The 23560-nt window shown below is 36.5% G+C and overlaps 1 protein-coding gene across 2 annotated transcripts in view; it reads left to right on the top strand.

Annotated features, from left to right (window-relative positions):
* AQR (aquarius intron-binding spliceosomal factor) overlaps positions 1 to 23560 on the top strand; it is a 54639-nt gene that overhangs the window by 25027 nt on the left and 6052 nt on the right. For both annotated transcript variants that reach the window (XM_051621253.1, XM_051621254.1), the window contains exons 20-31: positions 1275 to 1516; positions 3154 to 3300; positions 3873 to 3942; positions 6524 to 6634; positions 8197 to 8306; positions 12525 to 12660; positions 14411 to 14620; positions 15403 to 15540; positions 16421 to 16492; positions 20197 to 20384; positions 21504 to 21675; positions 23346 to 23516. In XM_051621253.1, the coding sequence (XP_051477213.1) occupies positions 1275 to 1516; positions 3154 to 3300; positions 3873 to 3942; positions 6524 to 6634; positions 8197 to 8306; positions 12525 to 12660; positions 14411 to 14620; positions 15403 to 15540; positions 16421 to 16492; positions 20197 to 20384; positions 21504 to 21675; positions 23346 to 23516 (1767 nt within the window). The remainder of the gene's footprint in view (positions 1 to 1274; positions 1517 to 3153; positions 3301 to 3872; positions 3943 to 6523; positions 6635 to 8196; positions 8307 to 12524; positions 12661 to 14410; positions 14621 to 15402; positions 15541 to 16420; positions 16493 to 20196; positions 20385 to 21503; positions 21676 to 23345; positions 23517 to 23560) is intronic.

Consider the following 23560-nt stretch of genomic DNA (forward strand, 5'->3'; position numbering starts at 1 on the left):
ATGCAGCTACACACACAACTTGATGATCTTCAGAGATCCCTTCCAACCTCTATGATTCTGAGATTCTATGATGCTTATTAATGTTGTGTTTGTGGCAGGTTTGCTTTGTGTTATAAGCACAAGTGCTCTTTGCCGAATCTTTTTGGTCTGCCAGCACTGTAGACATCGTTTTTATTCACTTACCTCTGCACTTGTGTGTATTTGGAGGGAAAGCGCTGCAGTGAGTACTTAAGTTTGCACATAATTGCTGCTAGATGTGAGTGTAGCTTTCAAATTTGTACTGTGTGCTTGCAGCTAACTTACAGGCACGTCATAGTGCAAACCATTCTATGCTGGTAGGAAACCTTAGCTGGCTGCAGGTATGAAATTTATAGAGTGGAGCAGGAGACTATAGGAGAAATGTTAAGCTGCTTGAGGTGTATTCTTGAATGTATTAGATTTCCAGTAAGAACTGGATCTAGGTTTTAGGGTGATGGAGGCATTAATTTGCCATACAGTTTTGCATTACACTGAAGATGATTTTTTGTGCTGGTGAAAGTAAAGAGTAATTGTTTTAAAATGTGTGTGTGGTCCTCAAAAAGCTTGAATAAGGCTTACCATTTGCTGCTTCTAGAAGTTGCTAGCTCAGTCAGTATCCACAAGGCTGAGTTTTTTTAGAGTATATGAAAACACACTGGAGTCTCTGTGGAGTCATCAGTTGTCTTGTTGGATTAGTGAGTTTAAGTGGGGGAAGAGAGGATTGAGAAGCAAGGAAGATGCACTCCAAACTTGTACATGTAAACCCAATGTGTACCAGGACTGTAACCATGCAGAAGTATTAATGCATTTTTGGTATAAACCTTACAAAAGTCCTGGAGAAGAACCTCAAACAGAAGGATGTGTAGGTATTGATGAAATGTGAATTGTTTACTCACTGTAGAAGGATGATAAGCTAAGGCCATACCAGACACATTTTTTTTGTTTATAGGTTATTTTGAATTATGCCTTTTTATAAATCCTGCCAGTGTTCTGGAGTGAAAACTTTACTGATAGTTATGGTTCTCTGTAGTAGCTCTTTACTAACAGGGTGGTTTAAGAATTAAATGTTTGACACTGGTGTTCTGTTGCATATATACACTGTATATATATTGACTCAGTCTCATCAAATGCCTGTCAATTAAAAACTGTTCCATGGTTGCATCTTAGAATAGACTTGATTAGTCTTCAGTATGTCATTATTTCTTGGTAAAAAGTAGATCTCTACAGTCATATTTTTTCAATTTCTTAATTTGCAGGCAGTTCTGGAGACTATTAGGAATTTGATGAACACAGATTGTGTGGTTCCTGACTGGCTGCATGACATCATTCTCGGATATGGAGACCCGAGTAGTGCCCACTATTCAAAAATGCCGAATCAGATTGCAACTCTGGATTTTAATGACACTTTCCTGTCCATTGATCACTTAAAAGCTAGCTTTCCTGGATACAATATTAAAGTGACTGTTGACGATCCAGTTCTGCAAATACCCCCCTTCAGGTGATCTCAAATTTTCTAGTACTCCTGATCTAGCATTCTTGCAAATTGCATTGTGAGGTGGAGCTGTGTTCAGTGCTTGAAGAGAGGTGCTCTTTCTTTTAAGAAAAAATATTAAGAGATAGATAGTTATATAACAAAGGTAACTACTACAGTCAGGCTCAGGACCAGCCTCTTTCTGTTCTGTACAGAAATGCATAAGAGCATTGCTTGTAAGTCAGCCTATTGAATACATGGGAAAAACAGCAGTATGAGATAGACAAAATTGAGATAGACAGAATCAAGACATGTACTATTCACTTCTGCATTATGATATCTAGCTTCTCGAGTTCAGCCTCATTTTAATTACAGTGTTTACTTACATGTCTCATTAAAACAAGCTAAGAACAGCAGTTTTAACATTAGTTAAAATTTGAGCTTTTGGAAGCATCATTCAATCAAAATACAGAATTAAGTCTGAAATCCCATATTGTTTATTTTATTTTAGAAATGGTTTCTGAAATAGAATGCCTACCTTTGATAAATTCTATCAGAGATGTACATGTTTTGTTTCACTGGTGCTGTTCAGCATTTTTACACTTGACAGTTTTGTACCTCCTGGTGTACCTCCTTGGAATTTGGCAACTGAATTTCACAGTGTGTAGTGTTGGAGAATGAAGAAACTGTATCTTTTCTTTTTTCCCTTATAAATTAATGAAATATGTTTCCTTTTGAAGCAATAGATTTTACTGGGAACAGAGAAGATGCCTTAGCCATCAGCTTTTATCATGGCTAAATTGAATCTTGAAAAGTGGGGATGTAATCTTCCATGCTGTTTTTGAAACGCTGCATGTAGAATATTTGTAGGACAGGCCCTAACACTATATAATGATACGAAGATATTCTGAAGTTTCAAGACAAGGCCTGGCACAACTTACCTCAATGAACTAGTGGTCGTTTTTAGTTCTTAGATTAAAGCAGATATTCCTCCTCATGAAGAGCTATTGCTCTTCCTACTACTGCATTTGTCCTGTAAAGACTCTAAGAGATTATTACTGTTAAAGATGTCTGTATTGTTGTCCCGAGATAACTGGGTAACCACTGGAATTCCTTCACTGTGATTTGGTTTTTAATTAAAGTAGAGAAGCTCGCTAACATATGATACAGAGGACTAAGAAAAACAGAAATTGGATGATAAAACACTTCATGTGTTGGAGCAGTTTAGAATATTGACATACCTTGTGTAAAAAAAAAAAAAAAAAAATTAAAAATGAATCAGTTCTAGAACAAAATAAGTTTTTATTGCTGAAGAGAGAGTGCTGGTGTCTTTCTGTTAAAACTTCACTCCTTCCATTTTCATTTATGAACTCTTTGCCTTCAATCTTTTTTTAACTGTCTCTCAGCACTACTAGCTATTCAACCTATGTAAAGAGCATTTTTATATGCTTTTTGTCAAATACGCTTTCTTAAAATCAGCTTCATCAATTTAGTTGTAATTTCTTTTCCTTAAACTCACTAGTACTTTTTCATCTGCAACGCTTGTTTCTCTGTTCTGTGCAAGTCTGTCTTAATGGTGACAAAATAATCTTTGTTTAAACTTCTGAGACAGTCTAGTACCATAGTGAACATATTGAAGTGTGGTCTTAAATTATATCTTACAGGATAACTTTCCCGATCAAGGGAGGTAAAGGAAAAAAAAGAAAAGCAGAGGATGGGAATGAAGAAAAACCTGAAGAAGCTAAAACACTGATTGTAGAGCCTCATGTCATTCCAAACAGGGGTCCATATCCGTATAATCAACCAAAACGGTAACTAATGGATGAGAAGTTATTTACAAATGGTAACACATGCATAGCAATTTGTTTTCAGAAACACTTAAAAATAATAATGAAGATTATAAAGCAAATGTCATTTTATTTCATTACCTAAAGAAGATTTGAATACAATAGTGTTTTGTTTTATATTTAAATCAAACTATTGTATTATACCCTCTCCGTTGAAAAAATTCCCTTGAAGAACAATGAGAGATACTGTCTTTTAGTATTGTCAGGACTTCTGAATATTTGGAGAATCATACCTAAATATTTTTACAGCATTCTCAGCAAGTAGTAACTACATAGAGACAATCTTATAGATGGGATGATTTTGTTGTCATGTGAACAGCATGGTGTACCGTCTTGCTTAAAAATTGCAAGATTGTAGTGTCTGTAAAGAAGATAGTTGCAACAGTGATTTAACTTTTATATAAAGTTTGTAAGCACATACTTCTGGAGAAACACGTAGCCAGTTAATTTAAATGAAACTTGTTAAAACAATTGCTTTTATCAAAACTGTTGGCAAAAATCTATCAATTCTCTGATCTTGTTTTCCTTTCTTACAGCAATACTATTCAGTTTACCCATACTCAGATTGAAGCTATACGTGCAGGAATGCAGCCTGGGCTAACTATGGTAAGAATATTTTTAAGGGTTTTATACTCTTGGTTTTTTTTAATTCTGGTTTTACATACATACATTCAGTGAAATACCAGTAATTGCTTTTTCTGTAGCCTTGCTGACATCACTTCTATTAACAGATTATAATACGAAAAATCAACAGACAAAGGTTCAGTGTTCTCCCATCTTCACAAAATCATACAGAAATATGTTTGATCTCTGCATAACTTTATCCTGTGTTTCAGTGGCTGAAGACTTTCCGCAAAAACTGAATTTATTGTTCCAGTGGTTGGATTGCTAGTTTGAGACTTTAGCCATGTCTGTCATTTTTGGCTGTTTTAAATTACTTGATCATTTTTAGTTTGATCTAATTCCATTAAAGGAAATGAAAGTTATTCAGTTGTCTTCAGGGAGCTTTTTTCTGCGGTCTTGTGAAATGTAATGTGCAATCCTTTGTATCCTGCTGGCTTCTAGAACTAAGAAGTTACAAACCAAACCGAAGTGGAAGACTTGTTATGAAAGTAATTTTTGATCAGTGAATTTCTGCAAAGGTCTTTAGGGTTTCCCACTCTCAATTAGACTGACTACAAGTACCTGTCTCCCAGTGAAGTACAGTCTGTCCTAATAGTGAATCTGTGGACTGACTTTTCTCTGATACTTTTTATTTCTTCTTGGTCTATATATGCAATAAAGCTAATATTTAGGTTTTTGTCTTGATATTTATTGGTACAATACTCTGCCTCTTCCCCTTCCTCCTGATGTTTACCATCCCCTATACACTCTTTAGCTAGCACACAAAAGAGGCATGTCAAAGGAAAAAATGAACTTGAGTGGAGCTGTATGACTCTTGTCCCTGCTTGACTAGGTGGGCTTGAAATAGTGTTGTAAATGTGTATAAAAGTTACCTGAGTTCCTGGCACTGTTTTTGAATATGGTATGTTTTCTGGTAGAATACAGCAGAACTTTCTGGCTGTTGATAGAATGTCAACTTTAAGGTCAATTGAGGAATTAAAGCTCTTTTTTTTTTTTTTTTTTTTTTTTAAATGCCATGAAAATGCCACAGTGATAGATGCTTTAAATTTTATTATTAACCAGTGTTGGAAGGGATTTTTTGGAATTATTTGAACTGCTGGGTTTTACATACCTAGAATGTTTGTCGAATACCCACACACCCACAGTGTGTAGGAGTGTTTTCTACTGGTAGTGTTGTTAATAGGAAAGAAAATTGGGAAATAAAAATTTTAAAAATTTTGTGGTATATAAATAACACAAAATACTAGATAGGGGATGTATAAGTCACCTAGTATAATTCTTTTTTCTTACTTTTAAAAATAGCATTGCATACTGTTTCCGGGTATAATTTAGTATTTCTTGAACTATTAATGACCTTGAAATGCAAGTGTACAATGCGTTATAAACTACCATCTGTCTCACTTTTGGAGGGTTTTGAAGAAGAAAAGGAACTTCCTGTGCCTGGTACTCCATTAGCTTTCATAAATACTTGATCAGATAGTTGTTACATAATTTGAGCTTTTCTGCTAAAACCACGTTTGTTGATTTTTAAGAGAGAGTCTGTTAGATATAAAAAAAACCCCAAAGTTAGCTTCTTGTTTTTCAGGATTTACTTCCTAATTTTTTTAAATTTTTCTTTTTACTACGTCACCTGTATTTTTGCAGGGAGAGAAGACAGACTGAGAAAAGAGTTACGTAACAAATGCCTATATTTTATTTTATGTGATTATATCTTGTATTTCTGTCGAATACTTTTGAGAAGCATAATCATACTTGCCTTTGGATTCAATGATCAATTAAATTATTTAGATAAAGCAAGTGTAATTCCATACCAATTTGTAATTTTATGTTTAGATATATGTATAAAACCTAGTGTTCTGTGCTTCTTAGCACTTGAGCACTTTGAGATGCTTTGTAATAATTGGATACCTTTAAAATGTCTCAGATGTCACTTTTTGAATGTTGATATTTGAGCTTATAAAAACATTAACTTTCAGTATTACTTCCATATCATCAGTTGTAGACTTTTGAGTAAATAAAAAGAATGGACTCTTGTTTTCTGTTCTTTGTATCTGCTTTACCTTATTCTTTTTTGATTATGTGCTTTGATGCTTTTTTTCACAGTTTCCCCTGTGTTTCATCTGTCCTGAGACTAAACAGTCTGTTCTTGGAGGTCTGTTTCATGGTTTGCACAACAGAGTAGTGTTTCATATGCTGGATTACTGTTTAACAGACAGGAATCTGTCTAGCTGCTCTGAATTAGTCTGTCATGATGTATTTGTTCTTGAAGTTCACAAAAAGACGCAAGTAATTTACCATATTCTGCTTACACAGGGATCTGTCATAGTATTGTACGAAGTTTCCCACTGTGTATGTACTTGTTCTTAAAGTTTACAGAAACCAGCAAGCAATTGTACATGAAGCAGAAGATTTTATTATTTTGTTTTGCTGTTAATGTAGGATGTCATTGTCTTGTGTGATTTTTCTGCTTTTTTTCCCAAGTGGCTATATTTTTTGTGCAATATTCTGAAAAATTGTGTTGAGTTTTGTTTGGGTTTAATTTCTGGTTTCATTTTGGCTTTAGGTAGTGGGTCCACCTGGTACTGGAAAAACTGATGTAGCAGTCCAGATAATATCCAATCTTTATCATAATTTCCCAGAACAACGAACTCTTATAGTTACCCACTCTAATCAGGTAAAGTGTCACGTCATGTATGAAACTTTCCTGTAATTAAAATAGAGAAGAACAGCAAATGCTGAGATCAGTAGGTTTGGGATTGCGATTGTCTCTTAACAATGATAACTTGAGTTGGCTTGTGTGCAGTTTTGCCAGTTTCATAATGTGAAGTTAAATCTTGGAATTTCAGGCTCGTAGTTCTGAGCTATCTATCAGAAGTTTTCAATATATTTAACTTGTTAGGGGTAGAAATTAGGAAGTACTTTAAAAAAAATGTTTGCGCAGTTCTTGCAGCTGCGCATTTGACTGCATCCATGTTAGATTTTCACTAGCGAACTTTCTCAGACACTGGTGACTCTGGGCTTCATGCTTCTAAGGAAGGACATGAAAGGTATCATGGCCTCTTCAGCTGAATATCTATTTTGCATTCTTAAGAGATGGAGCCTAGCTGCTAATTCTGAAACATATAAAATAGTAGTAATACTAATGCTGGAAGTCTTGAGGATTCTTACTCTAAATCTGTATCTGGTTTGGAATGATTTGTTAGGAAACCAGTGTCATTTATTTCTTGGTCTCCCTAATTAGCCAATCCAGTCTTGGTTATGAGCTATTTTAAATTAACATACTGCTTTCAAAATGTTTCATATTTATCCATCAAAACAAAATGATACACTTACACTGTTCATCAAACAGTGGTGAATGGGGCTTCATTTTGGTGAGGAATTACAACCTGGAATAATATAGGCCAGTCTACAGTGGGTTACAGAAGAGTAACAGATAATGAATTGAGAGAAAGGGTTGAGAGCATGTCTGTTGTGGAGAATATGAAGGAAATAATGTGGGGCAGGTAGGAGACTTATAACCAATCAAGACTTGAGAACATGAACTTGAAATTGTGCTTCAGGAGATAAACTATCTCAGCAAGGTTTGTTGCCTGTGCTTTAACATGTTTGCATGACTTCCAGCTGAAGTACAATTGGGACTTGCTCATGTTTATTCGTAGTTTCACAACTTAGTGATCCAATGCTTACAAACTTATCTGAAATACACAGAAGTTGATACTAAGCTGTTAGAGAATTGAAGAGTTTAAGGCAGAAGATGAAGCACACCTTGAAGTTTAGTTAATGAAAAATTATTTCTCAATATGGAATAGAGTTGCAGCACCTGCCAATCAATACCAGATCACACTCTTCTAATGTACAGTAAAAGTTTAATGTTTTAAAGTCATCTAACAAAATCAGGTTTTGCAAAGTGTGCTTCTTGAGACATTTTTAGATACTGATAGCTTTATCAACTATATTGTATAGGTGATTGAATAAAAATTTAAAATGGTTTTAAACTGTAAAATCAAATTTACTTGTATAAAGTATATAGATATAGGAGTTTTAGTAGGCTTATTTCTTAGTTGTCAAGATTAAGAGCTGTAGTTCCAGTATTCACTTCATGTTTCCTTTGGCTTCCATTTATACCAAAATAGGCATAATTTCCTAGCTGACCTACAAGTAAGTCTTCGGTTTTCTCCTTCAGTTTTCCTCTGAACCCTTAAACTACCTTTTTTTCCTGTTCTTTTCAATCCTTAGGCCTTGAACCAGCTGTTTGAAAAAATCATGGCTCTAGACATTGATGAGCGCCACCTCCTGCGTCTGGGTCATGGAGAGGAGGAATTAGAGACTGAGAAAGATTTCAGCAGGTGAAAAAGGAGCTAATGTTAAACTTGCTTACATAAACGTTGTAGCAAGATGTATGTGTTGAATCCATTCTACCTCCCCAAGCAAGGGAATGAGCAAGTTGTGCTTGACAAGTTTCATATTTCTCATGTTCTTGAATGCAAGTAATGCAGAGTGCACTTGTTTTCAATATAGAATTAAGTGATTCTGGTTCTTATTCAGTAAAGAAACTCTGTTCTCTTTTGGGGCAATAGAATTTGGGGCAGCTGTTTGTTCACAAACTCAACTGCTTGAATAAAAGTAGTTCATTATATTCTTGGCCCATATACACATTTTATAGAATTAATCTGTTTTGTAAGATAAAGTTGAATAATAAAGGTAAGTTTGCAGTTAGGAATTTGTTGGTGCAGACATCAGTTCTGCTGACATCTTGAATATTGCATACAAAACCAAAACATTTCTTGAGAATGTTACTTAATTACAAATTTGCTTTTTTCAGTGGTAAATATTACATTTTGAAGAATACGTACATAAGGAAAGCTATCAAGTCTATATCAGTACAAAGACTTAAGAACCAATTTGTTACGTGTTAGTCCAGCTGACATCAGTAGGACTACACAAGTTCACAAATGTAGGTGGAGGTATAAGGGTCGTGCACTAGAAATGACTTAACTGTCCAGTACTGGATTATTATAGTGATACTTTTGACTCAAAAGCTGTAGTAAAAATGATACATAGTTACTAGAAGTTATCAACATATGTATAGTTGAGTTTATTTTAGATAAATAAATACCTTGTGATTTTTTTTTTATTATTTTTTTTTTTAGAATTTTAGTTTAGTTTAGTATATTCCTTGAATAGTTTTCTTTGAGACACTTTATGTTGTCTGTTTTCATTCTTTCTCAGAGTGGCTTCAGATCTTCAGGACATTTCTGCAGAGTCCTGTAGGTTCTGGCAGTTTGGGAGAGATAAGGGTTGGGAAATATATTTGAAGATGGGCTGCACTACTGTGAGAAAATAAGTGTATTTCCCAGATGCCTTTTTTTTTTTTTTTTTTTTTTTGTAGGTTGCTTCTGAATTCATGGTTTTCCTGTGTCAGGCTACTTTAAAGGGCACAACACTGCTTAAGGAATTTCTATTACTTGGCAAGCTTAGTGTTCCTTTTTTGCTCCCTCTGCAGGCACAGTAAAGTGCAACAGGGCATATAAGAACAAGGTGGAGGGAAGCTGATTAAACTGGTCCTGTCACTTAAGCACAAAGGGAATTGCAGCTAAAGAAAATTTTTGTAGGAATGAACAAATGCATAGGAGTGCTTACGACTTTACCTGGCTAAGGAAGCAGAAGAAAGTAAGAAAGGCTTCTTCAGATACATCAGTGCTAAAAGGAAGAATAGGGAAAATGAGGTGGGAGCCCTGGTAACAGAGGCTACAGAGAAGGCCAAGTTACTGAATACCTTCTTTGCTTCAGTCTTTACTCCTAAGACCAGCCCTTGTGCATCCCAGATTCTAGATGTAAGAGAGAAAGCCTGGAGGAGGGAAGACTCTCCACTGGTCAATGAGGATTGGGTTAGAGATCAGTGAGTTAAACTGAATACACACAGATCCATGGGTCCCGATGGGATGCATCCACAAGTGTTGAGAGAGCTGGCTGATGTTGCTCTATCACTCTCCATCATTTTCAAGAGACCATGGCAAACAGGACAGGTGCCAGTGTCACTCTAGTCTTCAAAAAGGACGATCCAGGAAACTACAGACCAGTCAGCCTCACCTCCATCCCTGGAAAAATGATGGAGCAGCTCATTCTGGAGGTCAGCTCTAAGCACATGAAAGAGAAGAAGGTTACCAGGAGTAGCCATCATGGATTTACCAAGGGAAAGTCATGGTAGACTAATATGGTAGCCTTCTACAATGTTGTGACTGAATGGGTGGATGCAGGGAGACCAATGGATGTAGTTTGCCTTGACCTTAGCAAGGCTTTTGACACTGTCTCCTGTAACATTCTTATGAGCAAGACCAGGAGCTATGAGGTAAAAGAGTGGACAGTGAGATGGATTAAGAACTGGCTAAACAATAGAGCCCAGAGGGTAGTGATCAATGGTGCAGAGTCCAGCTGGAGACCTGTAGCTAGTGGAGACCCCAGGGATCAGTGCTGGGTCCATTTCTGTTCAGCATCTTCATCAATGAGGAGACAGAGTGTATCCTCAGCAAGCTTGCTGATGAAACAAAACTGGGAGGATTGGCTGATTCACCGGAAGGCTGTGCAGCCAGTCAGTGAGATTTGGACAGGCTGCAGAGCTGGGCAAAGAGGAACCTAATAAGGTTCAACAAGAATAAGCGTAGAGTCCTGTACCTGGGGAAGAATAAGAACATGCATGAGTACAGGTTAGGAGCTGACCTGCTAGAAAGCAGCTCCATGGAGAAGGACCTTGGAGTCCTGGTTGACAAGAAGTTATCCATGAGTCAGCAATGTGCTCTTATGGCCAAGAAGGCCAATAGTATCCTGGGGTGCATTAAGAAGAGTGTGTCCAGCAGGTTGAAGGAGGTTCTCCTTGTTTTCACTCCTCCCCCTCTGCCCCAGTGAGATGACATCTGGAGTATTGTGTCCAGTTCTGGGCTTCCCAGTTCAAGAGGGACAGGGATTTAATTGAGAGAGTCCAATGGGAAACTACAAAGGTTATTAAGGGACTGGAACACCTGCCTTACGAGGAAAGCCTGAGAGACCTGGGGATGCTTGGTCTAGAGAAGAGATCACTGAGAGGGGATCCTGTTAATGTATATAAATATCTGATGGTGGTGGGTGTCAAGAAAGAGGGGGTCAATCTCTTTTCAGTCATGCCCTGTGATAGGACAAGGGGTAGTGGATGCAAAGTAGAACACAGGAAGTTCCACCTCAACAGGAGGAAAATCTGCTGGAAGGGTTATGGAGCACTGGAACAGGCTGCCCAGAGAGATTGTGAAGTCTTCTCTGGAGACTTTCAAGACCTGTCTGGATGTGTTCCTGTGTAGTGTACCCTATATTCTGTGATGGTCCTGCTCTGGCAGGGGGATTGGACTCGATGGTCTTCAGAGGTCCCTTCCAACCCCTACCATTCTGTGATTCTGTGACTTGGATTGTAAGAAATAAGAGGACATTGGAAATGTGAGGGGAAAAAAGCCACGACTGGTTGCAGTCAATTGTGACTATAGTGGATTAGTTTTGTTGAAGGGGAAAAGATTATTTAGTTTTCCAAGGATCTTAACTGTCAAAGTTCCTGAGCAACTTGTTTTATCCAGTTCTGAACAATATCATATTCAGTTGTCTTAGTAATTTCAAATCTCCAGCTTTAGCTACTCTCACTCCTCTAAATAAGACAATAGAGCTCATTGTGATTACCAGGGATTGTCTTTTTTTCTGTGCAGAAAGCATATTTTAAGAATAGTAAGTTTAGTAAGGGCTTGAAATTTAGACTTTATTCACATTCAAGGTTTTAACTATGTGCACATTTTTAAAAGGAAGTGTCCTGTTCCTCTCACTTAATACCACCCATTTGTACCACTTTTTAATGTGCTTTCTTTTTTAGAAAATGTGATACATTTATTTTTCTTGTTCTTTCACTGCTTCTGGGGGAGTGCATGGATTAAGGAAATTGATTTATGAAGAAAAATTTGGGCTGAATTGGATAAGAGCAGTTAGAAGGAGTAGGTTACAAACTAATGTCATAACAGTTACTCAATAGGCAGCTGTGGGCACAGGGCCTCCTGTGTGTGGATGCAGACTTGTCTGTTATGGTAGGCTAAGCATTATTGCAAGACATTTTGTGTATTTCCAATGAAGTCAGCCTTACCTTACTGCAACTTCAGGTATAGCTTGCGTTTATGATGCTCTGTGGACTTGTATACCTTGCTTGTGTTTGTATAACACGTAGTGTATCATAGTTCCTAAACAGTACACTGGAAGTAATGCTTTTCTACTTTACAGGTACATGATGAGAATGTTTTACTAACACTTACAAAGCTTTTGTTGAGGTGATAGGATAAAAGGAGCTTTTTCTACAGTAATGGCTCTTGCATGGCTTTGTTAGTTATTAGGACTCAACTGATAGAAAAAGTGGGCATTTGGCAAATTAGGTTCTTTTTGAATCTGCTGGTAGTTTTGGAGTTTTTTTGGTAGGGGTGTTGTTTTTTGGTGAACTCATGTTACTTAGATAAAACGTTTTTTAATTAAATATATACAAATCATGTTATATTTAATCCATTTTGTAGATATGGAAGAGTTAATTATGTGCTGGCTCGAAGACTTGAGCTTCTACGAGAAGTTGGGCGATTGCAAGAGAGTCTTGGAGTCCATGGAGATGTTTCTTACACTTGTGAAACAGCTGGCCACTTTTTCTTATACCAAGTAAGGGCTGAAATACTTCTACAGAGACTGTATGACCTCAGTATGTTATGAAACACTTTGTAAAAATTGGAGTGAATTTTTCAGAATTGAGTCTTAAAAAACCCCATATTTCCTTTGGTGGTTCAAAATACAACAGCTACAGCTATAATTGCAACATTGCTTGCTTGTATTGCTATTGTTTTAAATCCTGCTTGATGACTCACCAATTGGAAGGCTAGCATTGCTGCTTTTTGTGACTGCTGGCAGAGTCTAACCTGAAGTTTCTCCTTCAGATAGGAGAATCTGTGGGCTGCTTTACATTTTGGACAAGCATTAAATTAGCTACATGATGATCCTGCTAGAAAGCTTTTATGGTGTTAAATGCCAGTGTGAAATTGGATGCATAGTACACAAAACACTGATTTTTCTGTGTATTATGTATCCCTCATTTCCCTTCCATGTATTTTTTCAGTGACATAGTTTGCACTAGCAATTAGTATGGCTTAAACAGACTTGCAGAGTGGTACTTAGGATCAAATGCGTACTCTGCATGTGTTTTTGCAGAATTTACTCTGGACTAACTGTACTGTGGGCCTAAACATAAAATGGTCATTAGATGTTGGAAAGTACTAGGAGCACTGCTAGAGCTCATCCTCTCCTTCAGTTTTCTCCCAAGGGATTCCAACTTGGTATTTCAACCTAAGTAGTGTAAGTAGAGTTGATGAAGATATTTTCTTCCATATTTGGTTTATGTGGCAAGTTTTTTGTAGCAGGGGCTGCAGGTGTGACCTCTGTGAGAAGAGGCCAAGGGTTGCCCTTTGCTGGATGCGGCCAGCTCCAGCGCACCCATCACTGGCCAAAGCTGAGCCCATCAGTGACACTGATGGTGTCTCTGTGAAAACATCTTTGGGAAAAGGTCAAAAAGCACTGTGCAGCAGCTGGGGGCAGAGAAGGGAGTGTGAGAAACAACCTCACGCGCCTAGGGCAGGAGGGAAAGGATGCAGGAGGTGCTTGAGGTACTGGGGCAGAAATTCCCCCATAGCTCAAGGTGAAGACCATGGTGCATCAGGTTGTTCCCCTGCAGCCCATGAAGGACTGTGTCAAATCGTACATCCATACTGCAGCCCATGGAAGACCCCATGATGGAGAGGTGGATATGCCCTGAAGGAAGCTGCAGCCTGTGGAAAGCCCATACTGGAGCAGGGGAGAAGTGTGAGGAGGAAGTGGTGGTGGGGATATAGTGTTATGAACGTGAATTACAAGCCCCATTTCTCCTGCACTGCTCAGGGTGGGGAGAAGGTAGAAGAGTTGGAAATAAAGAAGTGAAACTGAGCCTTGAAAGAAGGACAGAGTAGCAAAGAAAGGTGGTTTTGATTTTGTCTTTGTTTCTCACCATCCTACTCTATTTTTAATCAGCAATAAATTATATTAATTTTATCCTAGTTGGGTCTGTTTTGCCTGTGATTGTAATTGCTAAGTGATCTCCCTGTATTTATCTCAGCCCATAAGCTTTTCCATCTTATTTTCTCCCTCTGTCCTGTTGAAGAGCGGGAGTGAGAGATGCTGGGTGGGAATCTGGCAGCCAGCCAAGGTCAACCCGCCATAGCTTCAAAATTATCATCCTGATACAAGGTCAAATATTAATTTAGATGTACCTTGCTTTTGTGATAGTTGGTTTTGGGTTTTTTTTAATACTATGTGTGCAGGACTACGCCTTGCTAATGACTTTATGGTATAAAACGTAACTATGTGACACTTCTGTTTGCTATAGGTAATGTCTCGTTGGGAGGAGTATATCAGCAAAGTGAAAGTTAAAGGTGGAAAAGTGCCAAATGTTACGGACGTTTCCGGTTTCTTTCCTTTTCACCAGTATTTTGCAAATGCTCCTCAACCAATTTTCAAAGGCAAATCCTATGAAGAAGATATGGAAATTGCTGAAGGGTGTTTTAGACATATTAAGAAAATATTCACTCAGCTTGAGGTAAGATGTGTAACTGTTAAAGGTAAGTGGATCTGGCTAATCCAATTAAATTTTACACAGTTCTAAAATCCGTTGCCCAATATTATAAAAGGAGTATATATCTTGAGGCAGTTCCATTAGCTCTCAAGGCATCCAGATGAGAATTTCCACCTTGGAGGAATATAGGCATATTTCACAATAGGAACATGGGTCTAATCTGTTTTATTTTGATGTTAGGAAGCAGCCATTCTGCATTTTCCATTTTCTCTGACTATGTTACTAGGGTTGATGAACCTATTGTTGATTCTCTGATCCTTATAGGGTCTTTGTGTTAACAGTGAATTGCCTTTAATCAGATAACCTAGAACTAACTTAATACATTATCTTGTTTTTCCCAGATCACTTTAAAAGGCAGGGTTAAGATGATCTGAGTATCCATTGGTCATATTAACTGTACTGGTCTTTCTAATATTGAATCTGATGTGATATTATGATGCAGTAAAATAAGAAACAAGAGAACAAAATTTGGGGGGATTTTGGGAGGCTTCCTCAGTCAATGGAATAATTGTCTCTAAACTTATATATGCATACAGGTTGCAGATTTCTTGCATGTGTTTTTTAAGTTTTTTTGAAATATTATTGTTTCCAGGTTTAGCATTAAAAAAATTATTCAGATGGGATTGTTAATGGTAGATACCTTCATGAATTTCTTGTATGTTAAGGTGGCCAGATAGTTTGACTGAATACATTTTATAAGCAATAGTTTTTTGCATTCTGACTTCTAAGATTTTTCTTCTCCATAGGAATTCAGAGCATTTGAACTTCTCCGCAGTGGCCTGGATAGGTCCAAATACCTCTTGGTGAAAGAAGCAAAAATTATTGCCATGACTTGTACTCATGCTGCTCTGAAGCGACATGACCTGGTTGAATTAGGTTTCAAAGTAATGATTTTACTAATGTTACTACACTAATTGTTTTTTTAAGTTTTTTTTTTATTCCCTTCCCTTGTATAAACCATTTTTCTGTTGTAAATCCAGGCAACTAGATTATTGAGTTGAATTTTTTACCAGTATGTTTCAAGTTTTATATTTCCTGAAGAAACCATTAACTTCTTTTAGTAAAAAAATAAGATCACTTCTAACTTACTGCCTGTACAAAAATGCTTTATTACTGCATGTCTGTAGAAAAGTTAGTTTTTCCATATTAGTTTATGAACTGCAGTGATATGATTGAGTAATAAAATCAAGGCAGAATTGGGAAAAATTCCATGGCCTTTATAACTTTGTTTACCTAAAAATTGAACAATTTGAGGAACAAGAACTATGATGCATTGCTGTTTTCACTCTGCATTTTTAACCATAGGTATTGGATTTATTACAGACTTTTATCTGACAAAAACAAAACCTCTTCACCAGTAATTCTTTCAGTGTTATTTTTTTTCCAGCAATGCACTGTAATGGATTGCAATAGTGCTTCTTTTTCTGGTTCAGTGAAAAGATGGTAAATTTGTTCCACTGCAGAAAACTTCTCTCTCAAGGATGGGTTATGGCATATGGGAAGCATGTTATGTAGTTCAGTCTTGGACTCCTTCTATATGTAAGCCCTGATTGGTACAAATGGATCTACCATTGGTGTAGGTGTTCACCCTCTGACATTGATTTTTAGTACTACTGATACTTTGCCTATATTTACAGTAAAATCCTGCTGTAACTGTCTCACCCATCAAAACCCAAATAAGTGATTGATTCTTTCCCTTTGGTAGACTGAATAACAGCATTAATTTGTATTGATTGATGGACATCTATGCTTTTTCTTTCTCAGTATGACAACATCTTAATGGAAGAGTCTGCTCAGATTCTGGAGATAGAAACCTTTATACCTCTCTTGTTGCAGGTTAGACCTGAATTATAAAACATAATACAAAAAATGATGAACTTATGTCTGTGTTCTTGAACAATACAAAGTATTAGAAAGAAGACAGCTTGTGCAGAAAGTAACCTAGAACTGATACTGCCGTATGAGTTGACAGTAAGAACTTTGTTGTTCTAGATTAGTTGTTTTCCCTTGGTTTTTAATATTGTGGAATAAGCTAATAGGTTCTAAATATCTGCTTTAATTGCTTAAATAGTAGTATTAGAGGGATTTACTTTTGAAAATAAAAAAGGCAGCTATATTTCTCTAAACTATGTTCTGGCTACATTAGTTTTGTTCTTTCTCATTTAAAGAGTGATTATTGCTGATTTAAATAATTATTAGAATTATTACTTAAGAAGAATTACTTCATGTCATCCTGTCTACTTATGCTGTTTGGTCAGTTTCAAGTCAGGATTAACAGAGAAAGAGATAGCAAGCACCTACAGCTTTCAGGAAAGCTAGAGCCAAGTAGAGAGGAGACATTCTAATTGATGTTAAAACTCTACAGAAAAAAAATGGTTACTGGTTCTACTTCTTTTGCCCAATAATTACGCACCTTTTGTCTAGCTAACTGATAAGTGTTGAGCCTGGAATCAACTGCAGCTTTACAGTGTTTGGCAAGCCAAGAATTGGTACATAAAGGAATGCAGATGTGATACAGTTGAATAGAAGTCTTGCAGCTGGAAAGGTACTTCTAATGCAGGGAAGGAAAGAGGGAAACTAAAGCTAATGTGGCAAAGGAGTTATTTATAGCACATTCTTTAGGAAGTCAGGTAGCAATAGCTCTGTAACATTAGGGAACGTTGCAGTTGAGGGCCAACACTGCTACTTCTAAAATTCAGTATTTTTCTCTAAAAACTTCTATTCTAATTATTCTAAACACAGCACTTTCACTCAGACTATCTTGAATTTTGTTCTTCCTCCAGGGAAGATTATCTGTGTTGTTTTTTTTTTAGCAAGCTTAGCTTGGGAGCATCACTTTCCTCTTTTAAGATCTAGGGGATTTAATAATTAAGCAAGATGTGCTTCTCACACATCTGTAGCTCTGTTATCTTTGTAATCTCAGATTATCACAAGATAAATTTCACCCTCAGGAAATGAAGTATGGGCTCCCTCAGGAGCTCTATACAAACTCTTTAGGTGCAAATCAGAAGCTGGTATAATGCAAGTCAGTAAAACTGAAAACAGTCTGGACTGTTGATTTGATGCTTATTTCAGTGACTTTCTGAAAATACAGTCTGCATTTGCTCATATCCTAAAATTAAGCTTTCTTTCTAAAGTTTTGCCTGGGGCAGATATTTTCATTGAAAAGCTATAATTATAAGTTTTTAGAAAGCCACATCCAAGCATTTGGATTTTCATTCTAATAGAAAGTTAATGTCAATTGAAAAAAGCGTCATGGAAACATTGTGAAACATTTGATATATTTGTTGTTGTAGCTCATAATTTTTCACTTTGCTCTTTAACAATGGAGAGTAGAATACAATTGTAGGAAAATAACTCAATATGGGCTTAGTGCACAAAAGAATGTGCATGTCCAAGTTAACCATATTGCTGTTAAAGCCCAAGCCCTGTTCTCAGTTGCTGTTGAACTGTAAATTTTTAAGTTTTAGTGTAGTTGTTTAACACTTTCTCGATGTGTTAAAGACTGCTGAGATTTGATAAATCTGGGCTGATGAGCAGCAATTCACCCTTTAAACCCCAAATACTGCTTGAACTCTGAACAGGAGCGTGTATTTCCCCATCTTGTTTGAGATGTATAAAGACCAAACCTCTTAGTGAGGCTTCTCAAAAATCATAAAATGTGACAGTCTACTTCTCTTTCCGTTTCACTTACTAGTTCAGCAATTATAAAAAGACAATGAAATAGACTTGGTTCCTTTCTGTCCTGCAGGCTAAATGAATCCTCACTGTAGTGTCTAGAATAACTTTGAAATTAGTTAAACCTGAAATGCAAGATTTATTCTCACTGCTTAGTTAAATGCCTCTAACTATAAGAAGGGTACGGAGGCATAAGTTGTCACTTAATGGCTTCTCCTGTAATTAGTTGTTTAAATCTCTATGCATGAAGGCACGTGTAAGACTTGGGTTGTTACTTTTACGTTCTGGAAGTCTTGAATTTAATGCTACAGCATTGTACTGCAGTGCTGTGTAATTTATAAATTCTGCCTGGCTTTGACCATGGTTTTTATTTTCTATCAATAAAGTGAAATAAGTATCTTACTATTAAGATTCTTACTTCACTCAGTGTTTTTCCAGTGTTTGAATGAGCATTGAGAAACAAGATGAATCAGGCCGGTGAGGGGAAATAAGTGTGTGTGAGTAATGCAGAAGCTGAAGTTCTTGGTAATTTAAGAAGACCTTTTAGCCATAGAGCCATATTTTGGGAGACATTCCATGACCTTTCTTACAAGAGCCATCCAAATAATAATTGAAAATTGAGGGATTTTTTTTTTTTCAACAGTACCTAAAGAACTAGGCTTGCAGAGTAATAGTACTTGATTTCTTGCACTAGAAATTTGAAGTAAGAAATTTTAAAAAACAGAGTTCTTTGGAGGGTTCTTTGTTCTGAGATTGAAATTACTGGTAAGAACAGAATGATTATACAGAACTCTTTGTCTTCTCCAAATCAGTAACATTTCTGGAGAGAAAAAAAAAAAAATGTCATGCCATTGAAAATAATTTCCATCCTCTTACTTTCTTACTAAGGCTATTCAGCCTTGATGAGCTGGACAGTTCAGAGCCCAGTTTTCCTTCTTTGCTCTCTGATCAGAGGGGGCTTCAGTGCTCTTCCACTTCAAGTGGCAAGAAAAGGAACTGTCTTAAATAGTGCTCCTATGAGGAAAGGGAAATATCACAGGAGTGTGTAAGAAATTGGGGTCTAAATTGTAAAACTGGCAGGTGGAAATCTTCAAGATTCTAATTCCTGGATAATGTTATCCACACATCTAAGATTCTGTGATCTGTTCCTTTTTTGTCCCTATGTTACAATGTTCCTTCATGAGTTCTGTCAGTATGTAACATAGGTACACAAAGGGTGATGAGGAATTGGATAGAGATATGCCAGACATACTGAAAAGCATGCAGTCCAAGACCCAGGGTGAGGATTAATTAGAGGCGTATTCTGGTCATGGAAAAGCCATGTGGGAATTCCAGAGATAGCCAGGTGAAACACAGGAACCACGGAGTCACAGAAAGGCAGGCTCATTTTCTGCCCCAGACCTGTAAGCACTAAAATTGTTTCAGATGCTTCAGGCCCTTCATATTCACTATCTCAGAATCCAAAAAATAATGTTTAAAAGCCTGGTCTAGTGTAACAGTACTTGTGTAAAAATCAGATTTTACTACTGTAACTTCTATAGTTGGTTCTTCCTCTGATGTGTGGGGGTTTTTTGCCTTTAAAACAATGTAAAATGATAATGACTCCGATGTTTCTCTACTGATTTGAATAGATAAACTTACCTGTTGCTTTATAAGAAACAAGACTATTTAAAATTCTACCCCCTAAATCAGAAAGGACCTAGATTTCTTTAAAATTACTGCAATGTAGCTTAAGTGTAGCTTAAGAACAAATGCTGAAATTTAGGGCTTAGACTAAGACAGCCAATTTAACTATTAGTGGTTGTAATTGAGTGCCTCGATTATACTGCAGTAGTTACAATTGTGTAATTGTTTAATTCTAGAACCCCCAGGATGGATTCAGTCGTTTGAAACGGTGGATTATGATTGGTGATCATCATCAGTTGCCACCAGTCATTAAGAACATGGCTTTTCAAAAATACTCCAACATGGAGCAGTCCCTTTTTACACGGTTTGTTCGTGTTGGAGTGCCAACTGTTGATTTGGATGCACAAGGAAGAGCAAGAGCAAGGTGAGACAAAGAAAGTGGCATGTCTAGCTTGTAAGGAAGTACCAGGTTAAAAATTGGAAAAGCAAGCATGTCACTGGACACTTTTTTCCTGTTGCTAAGACAGGAGTTTTTAAAACTGTAATTTAGTTGTTTTGTTCCATTTGTTTCTGCTTAATCTAGGAAATCAGATTTTACTTTGCTGAATTCCAATCACTTTTACTTTCTTTTGTACAGTAGTACTCTGCTACTTTGTAAGTACTATAATGAAAATGATACTTGAAGGAGTTTTAATGGCCTTAAGTGTTTGGGGTTTTTACAGCTGAGATTTATTTTCAGAAGCTTCCTTTTGTAAACTAATATATTCAACATATTCAAGACTAATGAAATACTTGCTTCATTTGTCCCTGAATATATTGTATTTCCCTTATGGTCTACAAAAGGGTATTTTTTGTGTAGTATTTCAGCAGAGCTTCAGCTTTGACGGATTGGAGACAACCAGGATGTCCACACATCTTTTCCTATAATAAGATTATTTTTCTTTTTATCTATGTATTTGTCATTTCATTGTGGTAATTTAGATAATCAGATGTATATATTGTGTAAAGTGCATGTTGGTGGTGCCATATTAACAAAGAAAAATAAAACCAAAGATGAGAAGGTCTTTAATACATGGCAATACAGAAATAAAGAAAAATAATTTATTTTTTCAGTAAGAGGTTTTGCAGCAGATAATGCACAAAATCCTTTTTCACTTACCCCTTCCTTTTTCTCAAGAAGCATTAATATTTCTTAAGTTTTGTTCGCTGTGAAAATTCCTACCAGAGTTCTTCACAAAATTTGTACCCTTCAGTGTAGAGCTGATCAAGTGTAACAGGCTTAAGGGTGACTGTGCTGCTCTGAGCTTTCTAATAAGTGAAATCTGAAGTTTTCTGTGAGAGAGACCCAGACAGAATCAAAACATAAAACATGATTGCTGGATAGCTTCTACAAATATATTAATTTATATATGTACAAGCTCTCCAGCAATATTTTTTTTACAGAAGCATTCATCTTCAATGGGTTATGTGCATCTGAACTATTTTGAATGAGTTCAGGAACCTACTTTAACTGTTTGGGGTTTGTCTCTGCATTTTTTAACAGTCTATGTAACCTCTACAACTGGCGTTACAAGAATCTGGGTAACCTGCCTCACGTGCAGCTTCTGCCAGAGTTCAGAACAGCCAATGCTGGGTTTTTGTATGACTTCCAGCTTATAAACGTGGAAGACTTCAATGGTGTGGGAGAATCTGAACCCAATCCTTATTTCTATCAGGTAAGAGAAATAGTAAATGTATACTTTATTAATCTGAATATGGTTTAGACAGACTATTAAAATGCAGCAAACTGATGTTTAACACTTGCTCTCAAATAATTGAGTCATGTATATGCTTGATTTTTTTTTCTTCTTTTAATAAGTATTGAATGTTGAAAATGATAACGTAATATGTTGTACTTGCTCAAAGTGAATGATTTGGTACCATGTTTTCTCAGTGTTTTGGGGGAGTGAGATTTAGTGTATAATTCATTATGAAATGTTGTTTTGGCTGTTATCAAATTAGAGTCCGTTGTAATCCAGCTGTACTGCCATGATAGTGAAATGAATGGTGCCGTTTCTCCTGTGCAGGAAGGGTCACAGTTTCCTGTGACCTTGCACAAATTTAAGTTTGAAGAGTCACTGCATTGATTTGACCTCTATGTCAGAATGCTAAAAGGCCCATTCATAAAAAACTGAAACAGTACTGCAAGAAGTATACATAAGGGGAAGAGAGACATTGAGGCTGAAGTAAATAAGCAAAAAATACCTCAGCCTTGGAATTTCTCAACTAAGTTTTAAAATTAAGCCATCAGCAACAGGCTCCATATGTACAGGAAAACCTTTTACACTTGTAATGAGATGCTTGTGTTTTCAGTCCTCTTACTTATCTTGTTTTAAAAACAGTGTTGAAACAAACTCCAATGCCTAAATCAGCACTCTGGGTTTCAGAAAATGTAGAAGCTGGAGCTATGTGCAGGTTAATGAGTTGTATTCAGAAACAGAATTAACACCTTGTATTTTGCTTAATATGATAGAAAGCAAACAGTAGGCTTTAACATTATAATATTGATGATTATTTTTTCCTGTGAAGATCACTGAGAGTTATGTCAATCTATTTTTTTTAAAGGTATGAAAGGTATTCGTGGGTTTTACTTGGATTCCTCTCACTTCTAGATTGAGAACAAAGTTTGGAGGGGAGACTTTCTTTTGATTTTTTAAAATTTTTTTAATTTGTGACATTTTAACGTACAAGTAATAAAACCTGTCCTGTGGAACAGAAACAGCTGAAATTAGTGCCTTAAAAATGACATTCTGATAACTGAGAATCAGAGTGCTGCTTTAGATCACACCTGGGTCAAAGAGGACTGAGAACACTCACACAGGGACAGAGGACACCTTCATCATTACCACAGTGTTTTAATGAGCAAACTCTTCTGATACTTCCTGCAGCATATAAATGCATTTAAAAAAAATAGTGTAAATAATTTTTAGTCTATAAATATAATTTAAATGCTTCAACATTGAATTATTACTATATTTAAGACTTCTTAAATATTTAGAATTTAATCTTGTTGAAGTAAAACTGGGAGCTTCTGAGTAAATATTGGAAAGTGTCAATCAATGACTAACAATATTGATGGAGGTATTTTCAGTAGTTCTCTGAGCAGCAATCAGAATTAAATTATTAAAGATACTTCTGCTTCTTTTATTCTTTCAAAATGTCTTTTATTAAGTGAGCTAAGAAGCATCTAATCTAGACACACACTCGGGTGCATCTCATCTCAGCACTGAAATTTTTGTCTAAATACATGGTAATGACACAGGTGTTATTCTTTCCAACCTTGCAAGTTGACTAACCTTTTGTTGTTTTTTTTTTCTTTCTTTCTTTCTTCCCTTTAAAACATAAGAATCTTGGTGAAGCAGAGTATGTTGTGGCACTCTTCATGTATATGTGCCTGCTTGGTTATCCTGCAGACAAGATAAGTATCCTAACAACATACAATGGACAGAAACACCTGATCCGTGATGTCATTAATCAGCGGTGTGGAAATAATCCACTGATTGGACGGCCAAACAAGGTAACTTTGAAAATATATTACTTATTGGAGTGGTTCTTGTTTGT

The sequence above is a fragment of the Apus apus genome, chromosome 5 (assembly GCF_020740795.1).
Source record: "Apus apus isolate bApuApu2 chromosome 5, bApuApu2.pri.cur, whole genome shotgun sequence".
NCBI classification, from domain to species: domain Eukaryota; kingdom Metazoa; phylum Chordata; class Aves; order Apodiformes; family Apodidae; genus Apus; species Apus apus.